Source organism: Neolamprologus multifasciatus, chromosome 15 (genome assembly GCF_963576455.1).
Source record: "Neolamprologus multifasciatus chromosome 15, fNeoMul1.2, whole genome shotgun sequence".
Classification (NCBI taxonomy): Eukaryota; Metazoa; Chordata; class Actinopteri; order Cichliformes; family Cichlidae; genus Neolamprologus; species Neolamprologus multifasciatus.
Window position 1 is genome coordinate 20,136,686 of NC_140453.1, and position 22,011 is coordinate 20,158,696.

At 40.5% G+C, this 22,011-nt stretch overlaps 1 protein-coding gene across 1 annotated transcript in view; it reads left to right on the forward strand.

Annotated features, from left to right (window-relative positions):
• The window catches only part of man1a1 (mannosidase, alpha, class 1A, member 1), a 177,805-nt gene extending 164,817 nt beyond the window's left edge, over nt 1-12,988 (forward strand). Inside the window, 3 exon segments of the mRNA XM_085133304.1 lie at nt 5,734-5,784; nt 5,787-5,830; nt 5,832-12,988. Of these exon segments, the coding sequence (XP_084989430.1) occupies nt 5,734-5,784; nt 5,787-5,830; nt 5,832-5,861 (125 nt within the window). The 3' untranslated portion in view covers nt 5,862-12,988.
• The last annotated feature ends 9,023 nt before the right edge of the window (nt 12,989-22,011 follow it).

Sequence of the window (22,011 nt, forward strand, 5' to 3'; positions counted from 1 at the left end):
TTACCAGTGGCAAAGATCTTGCTGTACTGCTGTAACACCAGTAGCATCTACAAGCTTAAGCTTCATTTATACGCTGTTGTGGACAGACAGCTGGAGATATAAACGGCCTCAAGGTCTCATTTCTGTTATTCTTTTTAAAGTCCAATTGAAGTCCACTCCCTCATGCACATGCATAGTTGGTGGATTCATAGTTTTCATTCTGCCTGAAATATTTGTCAAAGCGGAGCTAAATTGATGAATTTGGAGTTAAACAGTAGAGCTGGTTACGTGGGATGAATTTACATTTTTTAAAAAGCCAAAACAAACAAGAAATATTGTGTCTAGAGAAAAGCTGTAAAACATCTGTCATCTCTCATTTAGCCCTAAATATTTAGTAGCTTGTAATTTCAGGACTCAAAAAAGCTTCCTTTTGGTTAGTTTTCTTTGTCAGAAGTACAGAAAGTGGGCTGCAGTCAACGCCAAAGGCTTAATGTGGATGGTTTACTGTTATGTGGCTCAATTCCGTGTCTTGTCTTGGTTAGAGTTGACATTCCCGGTGTGAATGTCATATTTGTGCCCTCCTCTTTTTGTTCTTCTGGAGTAAAAACAACTCAAACGCAGCTGGGACTTTCTATCCTGTAGATGACAAAGAGGCTTTTAGAGTTACTGGTAAACCAGAATATATTCGTCTTTTTTCATTTCAACATCTGTTTTGCATTCCCGAAACAGTCCAAAGCTAAACTAGGATGATTTCTCCTCTGGGACGTATAATAACATGAAAAGAATTGGATACAAATGTGCAGAACTTGTTCTGCATAAAATAATATTTTGCAGCATTATAAATAAACTTCCTTTTCACGACTGAAAAACGGTGCCTGGATACATTAGATCTGAAATAGCAGAAATCTAGTAGAGAAAGGCAGAAACTGTGAAAAACACCACATGTCCTTAGACACCACAGGCAGCACGCCGTCTCACTTTTTTCTTAATACTTGGCTGATATTTTTACTTAACTGCCCTTATGTGCACGTCTGAGTTTGAATGTGTTAATGTGTGCGTGAGGGTGTGAGCGTTTGAGTGTGCAGCCAAAAAATGGCTCTTTAAACGTGTTGTCAGCCACGCAGTATGATGTCTGGTGGCTAATAGGGCTTTCTCTCGCCTCTCCAGCTGTGCTCAAGAAGACAAGTCTGTTTAAAGCACGAGGAAAAGTCTCGGCTACAGCTTAACGTGGGTGGAAGCGTGTGGTCATGCACTCTGCTGTGTGTGTTTGTGTTTACTTTGTGTGTCTGACTACGCAAAGGAGGAACAAGGAGAGCATTCAGTGTTAGTGTCATTATGAAAAATGTGGTCAGTAGTGTCAGAGTCAGGTAAGTAGTAGTAGCAGCTACACAAGAGTTATTCATTACATGTTCTTTTCAGGTACTTTTATAGTATTTTGCTCAAAGTTGCAGCTTCTAGTTAATGTGTTTTTTTATGCATGTAACACAATCAACCATTCACAGCGTAGAACTATGCTAAAATTAAAGCTTAAAAGAGCCGGGGAATCAAGGCTGAAAATTCTGCATTCATTGCTCCTGTTAATTGAACATGGTTGTAGGGCACAGTTTTCTGACCAGTTATCCATTTTTACATGAATATTTTTAAGTTGCCTGAAGCAAATAAAGAAAAATGTTCAAGGCGAATTTAAAATCAGCTGTCAGAGACTCAGCAGCATTGAGAAAGCGCGCACAGGCTGTAAAATAGCTTAGTGCAGTTGAGCTTTTGAGCTGATCCGACTGGTGATCAGACATCAATACTTTGGCTTCAGGTCTCTGCTGAGGCCGAGTGACAATCTGACAGGAGTGTCAAATTATGCCAAGGGTCACACTAGAATAGAAACAGGACAACAATCTCCTCGTGACGAGGAAAATTCGGTGGTTTGCATTGAATGTTTTTGCTGTTGGCGACCGATTGCAAGTAGTTATGGCAACCAGCTGTGTTTTACACACATATGATGATCACAAACAGACTGCATGTAATTTCCAACTTGGTCACAGACTGATAGCAGACTGACTCTGTCTTATTCCCACTTTTATCACCGTCTCAGCCCTGATCCCCGTCTACAAAGCAACCAATTCACACAGCACACGTATCCAAACACTTTTTTAGTGTGACTGTTGCATAGAGCACTTGTTCGTCTTTACATTAAACATCCAAAATGGTCCTTTGTGCGAGTTTTTTCTACTGATTACCAATCACGCTGGGTCCTCTTTTACTGCTCTGTCTGAGGGCACGTCTTTACTGCCCATCTCTTACACGCCAACAGCTCACGAAAACAAAAAATAAGATGATATGATGAATACAGCTTAGGTTAAGTGCAACAAAAGCTTCCCAGCAACTGTTACAACAAAACATAATGAATGAGCGATAGAGGGAGAGAGGCCAAAGCCTCATCGTCTGAGCTTTTCTGCTAGTATCAGCTCATGGTGACCACTGTTTGAGGTTAAGTCACAGATTTCAGAGGAAGAGCCAACAGTTTCTATGCCCACACGACATATAAGAGTGTGCAAATGAACCCCCGCCTGCCACAAACAGATTCTGAATCTGTCCTATTATGTCACGTGTTTTAAATGCTGCTTAGAACTGTTTTTAAGTTTTGTGGAAATGTAATGATGACTCTTCAAAGGCTGTAAGATTCAATGAGTACGGAGAGAAGGACCCTTTGGTTGTTCTCTAAAGAGCATTAAAGCTGTTTAGAGTTATGTTTGTTGTTTTGTTTTGTTTATTTTACAGTCAAATATTTGTTGAATGGAATGCATTTATTAAAGGCACAAGATACCAAATCAATACACTGATTTCCCACATCTGATATCAGCGTTTCTCACAGTTAGCATGAATGTCTTCATTTCTGTGTTCATCTGCTGATTATTGTTCAAATTATATCTCATATCTCTCACACAGGAAACAGTGTGTGGTGTTGGATGGGGTTAAATCTCCATATTTAGACTGTGATACAGGGGTTCCTCAAGGATCTGTTCTTGGGCCCTTATTGTTCTCTCTTTTTATCAATAACTTACCTGAAGTCTGTCCAAATATATTTGCTCAAATGTATGCGGATGATGCAGTTATATATACGCAAGCAAATAGTGTCCAGCAGGTGGCAAAAGATCTTACAGCTGCTTTAGCATTAATGCATAGCTGGCTGGAGGACTCATGCCTAATGTTGAACACCTCGAAAACTGTCTGTATGTATTTTTCAAAAACGCCCCTTAAAACTTGAAGCAGTCAAACATATTCCTGGATGGAGTAGAGCTTGAATTAGCTCCAGAATTTAAATATCTTGGGGGTCATTCTAGACCCAACATTATCCTTCAAGAGTCACATAAATAAAGTGTCCCAGGTACTTAAATTTAATAATCGAAATTTTAATCATATACGTAATAATTTAAATATGAATGTTGCAAAAACTTATTTTTACTCAATGATCATCTCTCATATGGACTATTGTTTGACGTCCTGGTCACTTGCTTGTCCAACAACACTTAAAACTATTGAAAACATTTATAAAAGAAGTTTAAAAACTACTTGACAAAAAACCGACTTCCCACCACCACTGTCATGTGTTAAAAAAAACATAAATTACTGAACTTCAATACTTAGTGAAACTTAAAAGAGGTGTGTTTAATATATAAAAGTCTTACACTCCCTTGCTCCACCACCACTAAAGCAGTTTATTAGGCATAAAGAAAGCTCAGACAGGACCACTCGAGCTACAATCCGAGGAGACTTGTTTATACCCCACAGACGGACAGCATTTGGGCAGAACGTCCTCTCTGTTAAGGGTGGCCATCTGTGGAACAGTCTTCCTCAACCCATTAGAGAATGCTCGACATTCAATTTGTTTAAAGCAAAGGTTAAAAACTGGTTATGGACAAATCAAGTGTGTGTTCATGTATGAGTTGTATAGTTTTAATGTTTTATTTGGGAACAGAATGGTGTGTATGTGTAAGTTTGGTGATGGAGTTTTTATTATGAATGAATGATGATTTTTTATGAATTATTGTCTATTTTTTTATGTTTAAGGACAACAGATGGAAATTAGCCTTTGGCTATAATCTGGCATGTTTACATTCATGTAATTTTTTTTTTACATTTATGTTCATTAACATGCACTGTCCTAAATAAATAAATTTATTACATCCTTAATTGACAAGAAAGAGTTTAAAATATACATTACAGGTTTCCACAGCTGTTTAGTATTTGATCATGTGAGACAAATATAATAACATAAATCAAAAACCTGTGTGCATGCATGAAGCAGTGGACTTCATGGATGGACTGATTAAAAGACCAAAAGTTTTCTATTCGCCTCTTTCTCCCGAGCCTCATGCAGATTTACCATCCTCTCCGTTTCCTTGCTCCCTTAGAAATTATATCAGCCACTCCTCCATCTCCCCCTCCTCCTCCACCTCTCCGTCTTCTATCATTTTTTTTCCTCCCCACATACCAGACAGCTGTTGACAGGAACTCAAGGTTATCCTAACAGAGCCTTATGGGGGCGAAGTGCCATCCAATCCAGCTTTTATTTTATAGGCAGTATATTTTAACAAGCGTCACCTCTACTCCTGATTAAAACACTCACGGACACAGAAACCAACACAGCCAAAGTATCCGACTTCATTCTCAGATCAGTTTGTAGAGATTTATTTTTCCTCTTCATCGACATAAAAGGGAGAGCTCGCTATTTGTCTAGGCAAGTGGAACAAAAAAGAAAAAAGTGTCTCCGAATGCTAATGTGTTATTAGCATTTTCTCACATTAAAGGCCCCCCACAGACAACTGGAAGGCAGAATAACTGCGTAACTGACCACGAGCCTGGACACTAACATAATAATTACCCCATCGGTCAGGCAACTGAAACAGACCTCGGCAGACACAGAAAATATCAATCCCATTTAGCTGCGAACCCACAAGTCTAATCCTCCTAATGTGACTCGGGGACTCTGGCATCTTCCAGCATTCATCTTCCCGATGCTGCCAAGGACGCCGTCGTACTTCACACTCCTGTCTGCCTTCAATCACCTCGCTGCTGTCTGCTTGTTTGGCTGGATGGGGACTCGTCCTGGAGTTTGAAGGCTTCGTGGACGACCAGCTTCTCGACTGAGTCATTATTTCATCCTTAGCTCACGCTTTCTTTTTAAGCTGGTCCCTTTTCTTCAGCTCCATTGTTTAAATTTTCATTTTCAACCCGTTGAAAACAAATTGTTTGTTTTTCACTCAACATGATGAAATCTGATAAGATGCCACAGGACCGCCAGCTGTCCTGAAACTCTTTCACTTTGCTTATCACTCCTTTGATGGATAATAATAATAATATTTCAGGGCCGTTTCATAACAGGGCGGTTTGATGACAGCGAAGCACAAAAATTGCATGACTTCAAGTTTCATAAACCAGTCTGAAATAGTCGCACCCGTTCTTCGCTTTCAGTTCCACATCGGTCTCATCACGGCTTTGGCGAAACCGTCGAATAAATATTGCAAAAGCTGAAATGCTCAGGAGTAAACTGTTTTTATTTTATTTTATTTTGATTTCCACAACTCTCATAAAGAAATGAAGGAGGGAATTGAAGCGCATTTAAACAGTTTATGAATAATGAATTTGGGTGGAACCACAGCACAGTCACAAACATTACTTTATTTTGGATCATTTATGCTAAGTTTGCTGCAACATTTCGTAGTTTGGCAACTTGATCTGACCCCTTCTTCTCTCTCACAGTATCTCTAGCCTCCTCTTCTCTGAGGATGGACCACCTACCATTCGAACACTGGTCTTCAATACCGAGGCTCACCCCCTGCCCGTCATAAGGAAGGATAAAAACGGACAGACCCAACGAAGTGGAGTAACGGACCTGCCTGCACCGACGCCCAGAAACGTGTGAGAACCTCGATCCTGTATACTGAGGCCTCCAGCTGTCTGAAACTGTTGAGGCCGCTTGGAGCCCTGAGTGGTTACAGATCAGACTTCACCTGATATTGTTGATGGGCTCAAAACTGAACCCACTTGTGCTGGAGCCGGGTTCTCGCTGGAGCCTCCAGGGGGGGTTTTTTTGTTTTGTTTTCCTTCACTTGATTTTTTTTTCTTCTTCTCTGGTTGAGTCCAAAGGCTGACCCAAAGCAACATATGTACTGCTGAATAACATGATAGCTCATTAAAATGTAGACATAATAATTTGAATCAAGATCTAAAGAAAAAAAAAGGCTGTTTATTTCACAACTCGGTTTGACTTCCTTTGCTTTTCTGTTCATTTGGAGGGACAGTGTGACCAGCTATCACTTTATTCATCAGTTTAATTGTTGCTAGTAGCCATTTTTGATGAGGAGGAGGACGCTGACAGTCATTCACCACTGATATGAACTACCATGGAGCCCGAATGTTTGGGCACCACACCAAGGAAAAGCTCCCCACTGAGGATCACAAGGCTGGCTGGCCGCGTGAACGGACGCTCAATTCCCTTTCACCATTTGTCGTCTTTTACCTGCTGCTCTACCACAACAACATCTGAATAGGAACTAGGAACCGGTCTTTCCTGCACCGACTTGAGTGTTTCATAGTGTCGTCAGAGAACTGCTGGTTTTCTTAAAAGAAAATAGAAAAAAAGGAAAGACGCAGCACAACCCGAGCCTCTTTTTATAAACCTAACCGACTCTGCTTCCTCCTTCCTTTCTCTTGAGTTGGATGTGACAAATGACGACCAGCCGCACCAGCTCATTACCTGCCAGTAACTCCACTTTCTTCCCACGATGTTTACACAAAGCCATCCTCCTCCTCCTCCGTATTCTTCTTCTGCTTTTCATCTGCATCTTTGACCCGCTTTTAGATTTCTTTCTCCTTCTCATATGTGCTCTGGGGGTTCGACCAGCACAGGGGTTTTAAAAACGGAATCAGAATTCATTCGACAGTTTTTCTCCATTTACTGAAAAATAAAATACACATTTTTTCTTTCTTCCTTTTTGGAAAGGAACAAAATTCACAGCCTATGATTACAGGCTTTTAAACACTGAAAAGAGCATGAACCAAAAGGAAAAAAAGGAACATTTGCCTCAGTCTGATGGAGCGTTCAACCACTTTTCACAGTCTTACTCCAAAGATGATGTCTGCACAGCTGTAATGGAGCATGGAGATTAGTTGGAGTGCGGATGAAAGCTGTAGAAAGAATTAGGTACTGATTAGGTCCTGACATTCAACAGAAATCTTCTGAAAATGCTAATATCCTCACAATTGGCCATGTGTATGCATTAAAAATTTAGCTTCCAGGCTCTCTACAAGAGGAAACTGATTTATTACAGTCCTCTGTAATCCTTGTGCATCAGTCGAGCCCTCGTCCTCTTCTTCACCGCGGTGTTGCTTCTTCTTGTTTCCGTCCTCCAGGTCTGCGTAGGGCAGCCTGTAGGATCTTCCCTCCTCTGTGAGGAGACGCCGTCGCTCGACTCTTCTATCTCCACCTTCACACACACAAGAAGCCATACTACTGCAACGCAGCTTCACCGTGCTGTCGTTAACGGGTTTTTTTGTTTAGTTTTTTTTCATCCTCCACTCACATGTAGAGTTTGTGACCGTGTTTGCTGCTTTTGTATCTTCAGAGTCGCGCTCGCCTGGTCATTCTAGTTTAATTTCACGGTGAAGACTTCTCCCGATGCCACACAGGAACCAGATTTAATCCAGATTAGTCTTCGATCTAGTGCCTTCGCTGTAGAGAAGGAGGGAGAAAGCAGCTCACGCAAACACAAAAAGCAGTTTCAAAGCAGTATTGCAGCTTTAACTAAGAGCTCCCATTGCTCTGATGAGGATTATAATAAAACTAGACACGGATTAAAGGATGATAACTGCTTTTTAATTTGACGTTTGGACTAAGTTGGGCTTGATAAATGGCTCAAGAGTTGGTAGGAACTTGGGCTTTGTTGTGCTAAGAGGGAGATCAGAAACACCAAAGTCCTGAGTTAAGAATTGAAAATCGAAAATAAGTCCTATGGCGCTTTACTTTTTTCCATCTCCAGAGTCTGCGTCTCTGTTGGGAATCGCTGTCTAATCATTTGAGACCTGTGCAGGGGCTCAGTCAACACATATTTGTTTGGCTATACTGACATCTAGTGTAAGAGCTTCATATTACAGTCTGAATAACCGCAGACTGATAAGTCAACAGCTGTCTGTAAAAGTATTTTCAGCTCAACAAACAAAGAAAGGGAAAACATGCACTGTTGTACTTTGAGCCTTTAGATTGAATATTCGATGGAGCGAGGGCGTAGCTCATACAACTGCACAGTTCTGCTTATCCTCCAAATGAGCTTTAAAACTGACAGATGGTGAGTCTTTGAGAAAATTCAGTCAACAACAGGATCACTGCTGAGCTGATTTATTTGTTCTGGCTGAGCGACGCTGGTGAAGGTTATTTTCTCAGCAGGTTAAAGGAACATTTGCCCCAGGTGTCTCAGAGCAGGTAAATCAGTCTGTAAGGGTTTCAGAATCAGTGCTTCCTGTTTTTTTTTTTTCTTGTTTCGTCATCAGTTCTGCATCTTCCAGCTTACCTGCAGTGTTGTTTTATCCATCTAGATTTTTTTTGGTGCGAGTCCTCCAGTTTTGTAGAACATACAGTCAAGAGGAAAACATCATGGGTTTATGTGCACTTCTTCCAGCACGTTTAATGGGCACAGATTGATGGAAAGGAAATACAAGAAACCGCTCAGAAGAATGTTTGTAGAGTTTTGTGGATTCGTAAAGGTTTATCCCCAAAAGTTGATTCTGTTTATTTGGACGTAGCGTTTTCAGTGGGGGAAACTTTCGTCACTCATCCATCTTCAGTCTCAACTGACTGCAGGTTTCTCCAATGTTATAAACAGTACATAAGATTGGGGAAACCACAGTTAGCTGAGACTGAGGAAGTCACTTGGATGAGTGATGAAACGTTTCCCCCACTGAAAACGCTACGTCCAGATGAACAGAATCAACTTTTGGGGATTTACTTACTTGGATGATTGAGCATGCATCAAGACATAAATAACTCAATATTCAAGAAAGGGCAGAAATCTCTACAGCCAATATCTACAAAAACAGTCGGCTAACAACAAAATAATCTAGATGGATGAATAGCACTACAGCACTACTTCTCTCCCTTTAGAAGAGCCCATTTTTCCTGATTCAGTCCCCAAGCATTCAGAATTTTTTACTTCCTGCCACCTCAAAATCGCCACTATTCACAAAAGATGAAGCTTTGACAAACCATACCACAGTCCTGTGTTTGCACGATGCTAAACTCCCAGATTTTTTTATTTTGTTTGGGAAAAGTAAAGCCCACAATGCTCAAGCCCCGGTTTTTACCAACACTGACATATTGTTTCCTTATTCTCTGGAGCTGTGACCAATCTCTTCATGTTCTTTCTGTTACTGTACAGACGGCAGAGCTTACTGTTTGGTTTAGTTAGAGTGGCATTTATTACCCACGTGATGGTGTATTATTGTAATTCTGCTGATTGTGTTAATTTATTCTGTGCTAGAGAACGTAGGAAACATTGGGAGCCGACCCCTAGTGGCGCTGGTGGGTTTTTAATTGGATTAGAGACAAAGACTGGCAGAGAGAAAGCTTCACAGCTGTGTGGCTGGTCTGTTGGGTTTTAAAGAGCTGGCACCTTTACAGAACAACAGAAAAAAGGGGCGAAGGAACCACCTGGGAGTCGATGGGAAAACCTATAGGGAGCCGCATGAATGTACCATCCAATGTGAAGCAAAGAATATTTTGTTTGTATTTTTGTCTTTGTTCGCTTCAGTGTGCTTTGTTATGTTTGTTTTTTGGGTTATTTGGGGGTTCGCTTTGTTTTTGGGGTTTGTGTTTTTTGGGGGGCTTTCTGGTATCTTGTGACGCCACAGAAAGTGGAAGCCAGGCATGCAGACAGGAAAAGGTTTGAGAGCAAAACAGATGGAGAGCTGCTTAATGTAGCTGTTTATGTGGGAAATGACCAAATCTATCACATGAGGTTTATTTCTACACTGTAGGGACACAAAAACATAAGAGTTAAAGACATAAAGTGTTCATTGTACAGTAGAGTGTTAGCACACTGTGCAGCTTTATATGAAAACACAGAAACCAGTGAGAGCTGTTAACAGCACAGTTAAAATATGTAAACATCGCTGTCTGATGGCTGCTGATCAAAGTAACAAAATTCTGCTTCGTCCATGTTTTGGGTTCAGTGGGACGGCTCGCGAATCTTCATCCGACAAGTTTGACAATAGAGACGTCACTTAATTGAAACAGAAAGCCTCTAATGGAGGGAACGTGTGATTATTTTCTTCTGATTTCTTGTTTTTATTTTTATTCCTTTTATGTTACTGTATGAAAAAAAAAAATGCAAACTACAGGAAATTTGTACTTTGCTGGTAGTAAATGTTAAGATACTGAACAGTGACAGTTATCAGCTGGCTGGGTTAATTTGTAATCAATTACTTTGATCTCTGCCGACTGCTGTGGACCAGGCTTCACCCACAGGCACGGAGGCCTAGAAATTTGTCAGCTACCACCTAGAAACCGAGAAGCTTGTATTCCCTGAGTGGTTGGTGGAGATTGTAGACAGTGATGAGGTGAAAAGCTGATCTCCATGGTTGCCTGTAGTTTTTATGGAAGACACTGGCGTGTCTGCAAACACTCTTAGGACTACTTTCCTTGCGCTCTAGTGAAACGGTGAAAAAGGGCAGCACAAACCAGAAACATAGACCGTGATTTCCCTTCAAAGTAGTAGAAGTTTTGAAACATGATGGCTCCAACTGTCAAGCTCGACTTTTATTTTGAAAGAAAATGTTCTCCGTTTTTGGGTTGAGAGACTTTTTTTTTTTGCTAGCAAGTGTTTGCAGACAGGTCAGTATCTTCCATGCAAACTATGAGGAACTACAACATTGTGACCAAAGAAATCACAAGGATGTTTTGTTTCACCCCAAGTCCGTTACGGCAGATGGCTGCCCTTCCCTGAGCCCGGTTCAGCCGGGTTTTCTTCCTGTTAAAAGGGAGTTTTTCCTTCCCACTGTTTCCAAGTGCTGGGTTTCTCTGTATTAGTTGTCACAACTAAATGATAACAACAGTCACCTTAAGGCACTTTATACTATCAAAAGACTCTAAAATATTAGAGCGAAAACTCCAACAATCAAAGAGTCTCTTATGAGCAAGCACTAGGTGACAGTGGAAAGGAAAAACTGCATTTTAACAGGAAGAAACCTCCGGTAGAACCAGGCTCTTTAGTGATGCAGACTTTGGGAGAAAGAAGATAAAAGTTAACGACGTGTAGCAGTGGTATCTAAAAACATGGTGAGAAGAGGTCTGTGGACACAAAATACTTCTTTTTGAAACCAGAGAGGTCGCCCCCTGATGGCCATTAGAAAGAAGGCAGGATTAGCTCTCACTTTTAAGGTCTTGGCGTTATTTTTTTATTTTAATTTTTTTACACTTTCTGCGTCAGACGTGGTGAAGCATTCTTTCGTCCATTAACGCCAGTTCTTGTTCCCAAGTTCAACTTCTCGCTGACGTCATTGTAGTCTGAACCTGGCATTGGCCGTTCACATTGATCCTGATGGTTTTAGATACTTTATGTACTTGGCATTTAAGACCTGCAGCTAACAGCCCGAGTATTTTCTCTATCACATCATTCCCTGAGATGGTCAAGTTACAGTCTAACATGTAAATATCTTCTTGAGGTCAAGAATACCCTGTGACAGTCCTGAACCCACAAAAATGTCCAGTGTGCAGTTAGATAAAAGAGAGAAAAGAGTTAAGGCTACATCTCAGCATTAAGGTACTGATATCTCTCTGATGTGATTTAAGTTATTTAAAATTTCTGATGATTTCTGTCCGGTTACAGATCAAAACATTTAATGGTGTGTGGGATGTACTTTCTTTTTTTAAGCCTCAGGTAAATATGATCGTTAATAGAGATTTGAATGGGTGGAGATTTCGTGATATTTTCAGCAGTCATTTGCAGCATTTTGAGGAGTAATCTCCCAACAGGAAATTTGCTTTCCAGGCATTTGTTGGACGGCAGTATACATATGATTATAAATGTTGTTGTTGTTGTTGTTGTCGATTTTTAAGCCCTGTGTGCAGACTTTTATTTGAAGGTTTGTATTCTTAGAAACATTTGACCTGTTTAGACTTAAAGGGCTCAGTCCCAGCTTTTTCTTCAAAAGAATTTAGTTTCTCTTGTGCTCGTGTCCACCTGGATTTCTATCATTTTAACATTTTTTCTCTCTCTCTTATTTGACACTGAACTGGTCGTTTCACTACCTGCAAAAGGAGATCTGGAGAATGTATTTGGTTTCTGATCTTTGCTTTAGCTTCACGTTGTGTGACATCAGGCTTTTGTTCATTCTCACATGCAGACTTGATTTTTTTTTTTTTTATCTGTTGTTTTCATGATTAAGCTGAAATGTCTTTGGTGATTTTATGATTATTGTGGTTGACGGTCTGGTTGCTTTCCAATGCCTTTCTATTAGTGAATATTAAAGGAGAATTACACCAGTTTCAGGAGTTCAAACCAAAGTCAGTCAGTCCCTCTTTGAATATACACCACCTTTCCTTAAACGTCTCATACAGACCACACAGACATTTGTTTTTCATGGTGGTACACCGACCACTAGAAATGACTGGAACTCAATCTGAATTCCTGAAAAATGGTCATAAATCTCCTTTAAAAGGGTTTAAACGTGTGAACCTCAGAAATGTATCTGTACAAAATATTGCTGATAATCTTTCCATTGCACATAGTTTACTTTGCATTTATATGCAATATTTTAATTTTGTGGGGAAATCTGTTTTATTGTGTTATATTATAATTATTGAGTAAAAATGTAAATATTCCATTCCGGCAAACTGGCTGCTCGGCATTTTATATAAAAATCTCCTGAGCTTATGGATTAAAATGATATTAATGAGCAGCAGACTTTTTAATAAAACTAATATTTGTTACACTTCTATTGTGAATAAAAAAATCTTTTAATATGTGGTTTCTTTGATTTGTACTGTGTTATTTTAATCAACAGACCTGTTATGGAATTTATTGGATTTGGTGATATGAATTTAAAACCTGAGCTAAAAATGTGTCTGGGGGCTGGCGAACACAAAAATACTTTCAGATTTAGAGCTCTAAACTTGTCTTTTCATAATAAGAGCATGGTATTAATGCGTTCATTGGGATACTTAAGTAGATGGATCCCCTCTTTCAAACTTTTTACATCAAATTATGGCCCTACAATCAGTTGCAGCAGAAATTGAATCTCACTAGAACAGGCAACATTTTTTTAGGCTTCTGTCCAATTTTCGTGAGCCTGTGAACTGTGTAAATTGTAGCCCATCTGCTTCAAGGTTTTGTGCATTCGTACATGTTCCTCGCTGTACCTTGAGTGTAACAAGTGGTTATTTGTTGCCTTCATCTTGAAGCAGTCTGGCCATTCTCTAATGTCAACAAAACATTATCATCCACTCTGTTTCCCCTTTTTCAGACCATACTTCTCTAAACTGTAGACATAGTTGTGTGGGAAAGTTGCAGCAGTTCAGCAGTTTCTGAAATACTCAGATCAACCCAACACCACCAACAACCGTCCCGCGTCCAATCATTTAAACCAAACTTTCTTCCTCATGCTCCATTTGAGGTGTCTACATGTCTAAATGCTTTGAGTTGCAGACATATGGTTGGCTGACTAGGTGTTTGTCTGAAGGATCGTGGGGCTTTGGACTTTGCGTTTTGTCGGCCACAATGCTGGTGGTGGAAGAAATTTAAGTTACTGCTATATACTGTGGTTACACACATCTGCTAATTATTAGACTAATAAAATGCTGGAATTTCACCTCAATGAATAAAACCGAAGCACATACATCTTGGAGGCCAGACACTACACAGCTGGACAAACATTAAAAAGCTTTCACAGCACATTAGGGCTCCTAACTGGAAACTTATGACAAAGGCTTAGTGTCGTGCTTTAGCCCGGCCTGTAGCTGGTGAAGCGGAGAGATGCAGAGAGGTGTTGCAAAGTTGCATCAACAGGACAGGTGGATACTAACAGTTTACTCAAAACTGGGCCACACAGGATGCACTTGTGGGCTGCTGTAGCTGCTTCTTTCTGCATGCCTTCACAGAGGAATGAGACTGCTCATCACTACCACAGCAGAGGGCCACTGTATCATTTCCACCCCCCACAACACTCGACTTATGCCTCAACACTCATCAGGGTAACTCTTACAGAAAAAGGTTCTGCCTATAAGTGTCTTGAAGCTTGATGTGCACTACAAAAATATGCCTTTGTTAGACAACATGCTTCCTACACCAATAAGTTCCTTTTGTAAATGGTCATTAGACTAGAAAAACCAAGCCTGGGCTCAGTTTAGGCTTTAGGGTGTCTTCTTCTTAATGTAATTATGAGGTCAGTGAGATTGTTGAGTTTAGACCTGTGTGTGTGTGTGTGTGTGTGTGTGTGTGTGTGTGTGTGTGTGGGTGTGTGTGTGTGTGGTGTTTAATCGGGGTATAAGAAGCTTTTTGTGGATTTATAAAAGTAAACTTTAAAAAAAAGGTGCTGAAGTCCATCTCACCTGCTGATTACTGAACTGTGTCCAACCTTGAATTCCACCTATTGAGCAACTGACGAGGCCACAGACAACAAGCAATCAAACAAGTGTGAAATAGATAAGAAACAAAACTTTCATCACAATGTGTGAGAGAGGGACCGAACACAATCACAAGGAAAACTGAAGCCTAAAACTCAGCAACGATGCCTTCCACTATTAGTGTGACACCTGTTGTTAATGCTCCAAGGAGGAATGTGATGTTTCTTCTCCGCTGTACCCATCACTCATCTAATCTCTTCAGGATGAGTGGTCCTTGGAGCCTTAAGGAATTAACAGAAGAAAGAGGTACATGTTCAAGTATGCTACGAGGGAGTTGTCTGTAGGATGACGGTGAGACTTTGGAGGAAAGATATTTTGTAGATGCTTAGAGTCCCAATGATGGGGGGTGTTAAAGCTCACCTTACCTCACTGCAAGCCTAAGCACTCTGTGTATAAATGGGAGTACTGTATGTACCTATGCCTGCTCAGCATCCATGACTGCGTGTTTTTGCCAGTAATGTTGCACTTTCTGGACAAAAAAGAAAAAGTAGTTCTTAGCACAATGGTTCTTTCGTGTTAGCTATTAATGTGTGTCATGGAGGAAAAGGTCCGAGTGTTTGAGTTCAGACTGTGAGATGTTTAAGACCATCTTGTTATTATGTTGTTATCCTTTATTTAATCAGGTGAAAGGCTACTTGAGATTAAAATCTATTTTCCAACAGAGTCCTGGGCAAGAGGGCATCGGAAGTGACAACAGATATGATGCAAACAAGTAAAGATGCAAAACCAACTGATGTCGAGCACACACAAGTGAGGACAAACATGCAAATCGTATGTAATAAAAGATCACTATGACAGCGATATTAAAAGTAGTGACACTGACTTAATGAGCTTTTCTCTCACTTCTTTAAAATGGACTTAAACTTCCCCTGTTCAAAGGGGAAGCTTAGATTGCTTAGATCTCCACTGCCTTTCTTTCTTTGTAACTCACAATACCGCGCCGCACTATTATATTGTGCTCAACCTACATTTACGCAAGATGGCTCTCATTTGACTATCCAAATCATTGTCTGACTGAAGACGCATGACGTGAGGTAATATAAGCACAGAAGGACTCATCCAGGCTGGAAAAACGAATGAGGAAGGCTGGCTCTGTGGTCGGCATGAAGCTGGACACTTTGGTGACAGTGGCAGAGAAAAGGACATTAAAGAAACTGCTGGACATTATGGCAATGCTGGGCATCCTCTGCACACGGTGGGTAAATAATCAGAGGAGCCTGTTCAGCGACAGGCTCCTTTGTCTCACACAGCCATCAAACTCCTCGTTGGAGGGGAGAGGGAGGAGAAACAGGAGGACAAAGGAGGGCGGGAACAACTGAGCTGTAGTGCTTTTTTTTTTTATATTCGACCTTTTTTGTGGGGCAAATAATATTGACACCAGTCATTTTGTGTTTTATCTGAAATTATTCTGTTATTGTGTACAAAATATTTAAAAAAAAAATTAAGCTATAGGGAAATCCTCTAGTTGAAAATCCTGTTTAAAAAAGCACTTGGGACAAATTGTGTTGGTGACTAGCTTTTGTTTATAATATCAATAATATTTCTATGAGTATGGGATACTGTTACATGTTTGCATAGACTTTTGAGGAATAATGGAGGCACTCCTGCATTATATGAGGCAAAGTGAGACTCATTTTTTAGGGTTCGTGGAGATGAGTGTGAAGATCCAAACAATCCCTGTCAGTGATGGAGAAGCTTTGATGAAAATATTTGGTAAAAAGTTTACCACCATGAAGGAAATGAAGTTTCAAACTTTCCTTAGGAGGACCCCAGCACGCCTGCTTAAAGAAAAGTAGTGTGCCGATGTGGATGCTTGCAGCGACTGCTGTATAGAGGCCATCCTGCTATACATGAAACACATCAGAGTCATAATTGTTATTTAGTCACGTGTTTGTTTATTTTCCGTATTGTTTTATCTGGGACTGTTTGCAGACATCTCAGAGAGAGGAGACACCAGCATCTGAACAGAGACTCAAACCAGCAACCTGCAGGTCCCTGCTTGGCTGCTCCAGTTTTCTCCTCACTCATGTTGCCCACCAGTGATTTCCAGCTGCCCACCCACACAGCAGGCTAGAATATGCGCTGAGCCTCAGCACCCAATACCTGGACATGTTTTCTTTATTAAATAATGAACCAGACCCCCAAAAGTAAACAGCTGTTATTGCTAGGCAACGGTGAGCAGCATTTGGTTGATGCAGCACCTGACATTCCTGACCATGTGGGCGGAGCATGCATGAAATGGAATGTTAATAGAACTGTGCAACACAAGCACTTAGTTACAGCATTTTTCATTGTATCCAGACGCAGGCTAGAGACACATCTACAGCAGCATCTCTGTGCAGGACAGACGACAGTTGACAAAAAAACATCGAAAACTTCACTTCCACTCCTCTACAATACGTTGGTTCCTTTGTTTAAAAGGCCAAAATGAATCAAGGGAGAACGAGGAAGAGGATCGGCAAGTGCTTCACCATACAATACAGTAGCTGATTAACCTGCAAGAAGAATTCCAATGATACAGGCTGAAAATGTCAAATTAAAAGAAGAGGCAGGAAAAAATCAAGAGGAGAAGCTAAAAATTCAAAGTTTGAAACTGAAGTAGTATTGCAGGAATTACTGCATGTGGGTTCTAAAACTTAAAGGTGAGAAAATGGGAAAACAACAGGCAGAAAATGAGAACGAAAACATGAAGAAAGAACTGTTGGAAGCTCAAAAAGCATTGGAGGAAGAGGAAAACCACAGCACAAGAAGCCAAAAATAAATATCAAACTGCAAGAAGGAGGCAGGAAATGTGATACAGGAATTACAGGAGGTGCAGGAAGCTTTTGAAGAGGAAAAAAAGGAAAATGCAGTTGGCAACACATGAAGCTGCAAATGTGATGGCTGAAGCTGAAATACTAAGGAAGGAATTACTGCATGTAAAGCACAACTTGAAGAGGAGAAAAACGTAAACATGAGGCAGAAAATGAGATTGAAAATATGAAGAAAGAATTGTTGGAAGCTCAAAAAGTGGTGGAGGAAGAGAAAATTAAAATACAGGAAGCAAAGAAAGAAATGGAAGATACAAAGAGTTACACTCAAAACATGAAGAAGGAACTGATGAAAGTGCAAGAAGAACTTGCAGAAGAGCAAATTGAGGTGAAGGTATCCAAGAAAGAAATGACCGGCTCTGCGGTGACCAAGAAAGACTGCAAAGACGCCCTTAAAGAAATACGAAAGCACAAAAAGGAAGCTAAAGAGCTCCTCAAACAGAAGGTGAAACTGGCCAAACAGCAGCTGAAAGAAAAATTTAAAGATGCCGAGGAGCAGCTCAACAAAACCTTAAAAGAACTGAAGGCAAAAGAAAAAGAAAAGAAAGCCGAGGACAGGAGGGGATTCTGGAGCAGACTGCTGAGAAAGAACTGACCCAGCAGCATCAAGTTTGAGGAGATCAATAGTTTCTTCCTCCTTCCCCCTCTCTCCACCTTTCTTTCACCCCATCCTTCTTCTTGGGACGTTTGTTTGTTTTTTTAAAAATCTAATCTAAATACACAAATAAAATTGCCATAACTTGACCTCATGTTGCCTGCTTCTTTTCTTGTGTGTCTGTGGATGTAAAACAGTAACACACTTTCTGCTCTGTGTGTCTTTAACTGTAAATAAATGCAATATGTTTTTAAAATGCAGTGCAAAAAACTTCTGCTCTAAAAGCTTTTTTTTTTTTTAGCAAAAAGCTTTTTTTCTGCCTGTTGTGGAAGTTTTCCATTTAAATAAAGCCTGCAGACGAGCGGTGAGCGGTAGCTAACATTCTTTAATCAAAACACACAAAGAACAGACAACCAAGCTTGATGAAGTCCCTGCATGACCGCGGGACAGACAGTCAGCAGAGTCTCCCTGAGCCTAGCATGGCTCTCAGTTAAATATCTTCTCCAGGAACAAAAGGCAGTTCACAGCTGTTTCACACCTTAAGGTTCACACTCCCTTGCTACTTCCCAGAGTCCTCAAAGAGACTAAAGATTCTTCCTGTGGAGTTGTCTACTTCCCCCAACTTCCTTACTAGACCCCCACCATTTGTCTGTGTGAGACATGTTAAAATCCAGTGGCACCAAGGTATCATACAATAAAATATTGTGATTAATACATAAGTAAAAGAAATTCCTATACATGCCCCTTCCTGATATCTTATGGCCCTTCCTGATATGCTAAACCATCTCAATCTGATTCCAGTCTGCACTTTGACCAGGTCAAAACTGCCATGTTGTTTTTTGAGCCATTCAGAGATGATCTTGCTGCTGTGTTTTGCATTATTGTCCTGGTGCACTTGAGCTTCAGGGCACATTAAATGACACATGTGAGGCCATCAGGTTTTCCACATTTTCTGGATTAAGGCCCTCATCGTGGTTCGATTCCCAAAGCGCTTCTAATGCCTTTGTAACCCTTTCCAGACTGATAGAGTTCAGTGTTTCTTAGCTGTTTCTTTAGATGTCCACGATGTTGCTTTCTGAGATCTTTTAGTCAACTTCACTTTTCTTTTTTTTTTTTTGCCTGTCCCATTTGGTTCTTTAGGCGTCAGAATTGTTGTCTGAAGACCAACAAGGAGACCCAATGGATTTACTTTCCCAAATGGATCATCATGGCCTTGCCGTATTGGTCCATTTGATCGACCTTTGTTGTTATTATTTATTTTATTTTATTTTCAGTTGTTACAGACGGGACAGACATGTCTGAGGGATAGGAAAAGGAGAAAGAAAGATGAAGGAAAAGAAAAACAGAAGGAAAGAGGGACAGTGACAAAAAGGGCACTTAAAAAGAGAAAGAAGAGAAAAAAAAATCTCCTGGATCACCTGTTGAGAGAAAAAGAAAACAAGCAAAAAAAACCCCAACAGAGCAACATACTAAACACAACACCATCACCAGTAGCGGTTTTACATACGGGCGAGACGGGTGGTTGCCACGGGCATCGGCAAAAAAAAATAAAAATTGCTCGTACTCATGCTGCCCCGACATCAGCCAGCCAGGGAATGGCATAGGCACCGATCGGTTTTCTATTGCCCATTTGCTGGGAGTAAGGCCACCCTCCGTTTGCGAGGTGCGCCTGCTGCTTGCGGCACAGGGTGGAGAGGGTGGGGGAGCAGCATCTAATAACCAACTCACAAAATAAAACAAAATGAAAACAAAACAACAAACACGAAAACACCAGACATCATGATACAGACTTATAATTTGCACCGATGCTTTTTCGAAATTCTATACACGAAAAGTGAGCGCGAGAGCCCTCGGTGCGCCTGCTTGCTGCTGAAGTCAAAGTAAACTTTATTGTCATCTCCGCTACATATAGTCCAGTATGTAGAGAGACGAGACGACGAGGCTCCAGTTACAGCAGCCCAAGTAAACAAACAATAAATATAAGAAGAGTAAGAAAATAAATATACACTTTAGGACCAGGGGTAAAGGGATCAATAACAATTTAAAATTTATAATTTACAGTTTGATGATTTAAAGTCTCACACACAACCCATCGAAAGGGGAGGGGGGCGGGCTGCTTCCAAATAGAGCCCATTTCATTTATAATGTTGTAAATTATGTATTCAGGATTTGAATCCTGGGTTGTGTGAAATCCCAGAAATACACCTTAGACAAAGTGAATCTGTGAACTAGGGTGTAGGTCTATTAGGTTATGTTGTGGTGATCCTCGGGTTGGGGAATGGGTGTTCATACTGGAGTGCAAAATTAAAACCAATGTAAGATGGACAAGAAAAGTTCAAAGCCATCAGGTGCAGTTTAGAAAAAATAGAAAAGTAGAGAAGGAGAAACGAGCAAAAGATCCAGGTAAGCAGATGTGTGATTGGATAATGGCAGCAGGTCATCCTGAAACAATCAGAATCAGAATACTTTATTAATCCCTAAGGAAATTATGTGAGTTACAGTTGCTCCAAGAAGAAATGGTAAAAATAGCAACAGTAACAGACTAAACTCCAACATTATGTTACAGATTTTAATATTAATTAGTCATTGTCAATTGTTGATTTGTCCTGTTCTCATTGTATGACGAATTATGATGGCTGTTTGGTAGTGTGTGTGTGTGTGTGTGTGTGTGTGTGTGTGTGTGTGTGTGTGTGTGTGTGTTTCTCTGGTGAATTTTGACAACTGTTTTATGTTAACGTACAATACTTAATATGTTTTATATGTGTGTGTGTGTGGGGGGGGGGGGGGGGGGGGGGGGCAGAGAGAATGTTCGCCCGGGGTGCCAAACAGGCTAGGACCGCCACTGCTTAGCAGATTATTCTTTCTTAGCTTAACTAATGTTATTGATAAATAGCCTATCGTATTTCTTTAAATCATGCAGATGTATCTATCTCTGATCACCCCACATAATGTGCCATCCTCACACCATCCACTACATGTTTTATGGAACACAATGAATCAGTGAACTGAAACAAAAATATTGCTAACATTAAAAAAAAAATCAATTTAAATACTTTATCAGCAGTGACAGATTTTTGATGAGCTCCATTGCATAAGTGAATGATGAAAAACAGTCATTCACATTGCTCCCATATAGCTGCATCTCACTGATAATTTGGGAGATATTTGGCTTTCCTTTTAGGAGCTTTGCAGGCCGGACTAAGAGCTCTTCATTCCATGTGTGCTGTAGCTATAGTCACTTAGTTTTTTCCCTCATTAATGTTACTTTGTGAAATGTGTTAATAAAGGTTTTCACAATAAAATGCATTAAACAGATGTGAATATTTTCCAAGGATATAGACTGACCCTTTCTGACTGGGATTAAAATGAAATTTTTTAACTTTAATATTCATGGAATCACAGTGAACCTTGATGCAATCTGTGGAAAACTGACCTGAGTTTTACAAAGTGCAGTTTTTGAATGACTGAGGTAAAAATCTACCTGGCCCTGTGAATAACTGACTGCCCCCTAAACCCAATTCACTAGCTGGGCCCACGTCCTCATTTTAGGTTTGACAGCATTTTAGTAGGTAAAGGTGAATGCTTTCATTCATCCTTGGCTCTCAGCAAAGGCGGTCGCACTTTTTCTCCTCTCCCTTATCTTCCCTGCTTAGCTCCTCATGTCCTTGTCTTGTCTCGTGTTTTGTATTACTTTTCCCTGGAACACTCTCTCACAGTCTGTTCTCTAAAACCTAAAAGAGGAATTATGGATTGGATCAACTGGTCCCTAAATGCAATTGACACCCCTTTGTTCAAACCCCCACAAAGCTGCCCGCTGGGATTGGAATGATGGGAGAGGCGTGAGTTTCTCAAAATGGGCTCATTGAGTCAGCACGGATAAGATCTTGGAAAGGCTATGGCTGCTGTGAATACTCAGAATAAGATCTCTGACTGCAGACTGGATACATCTTGGAAGGACT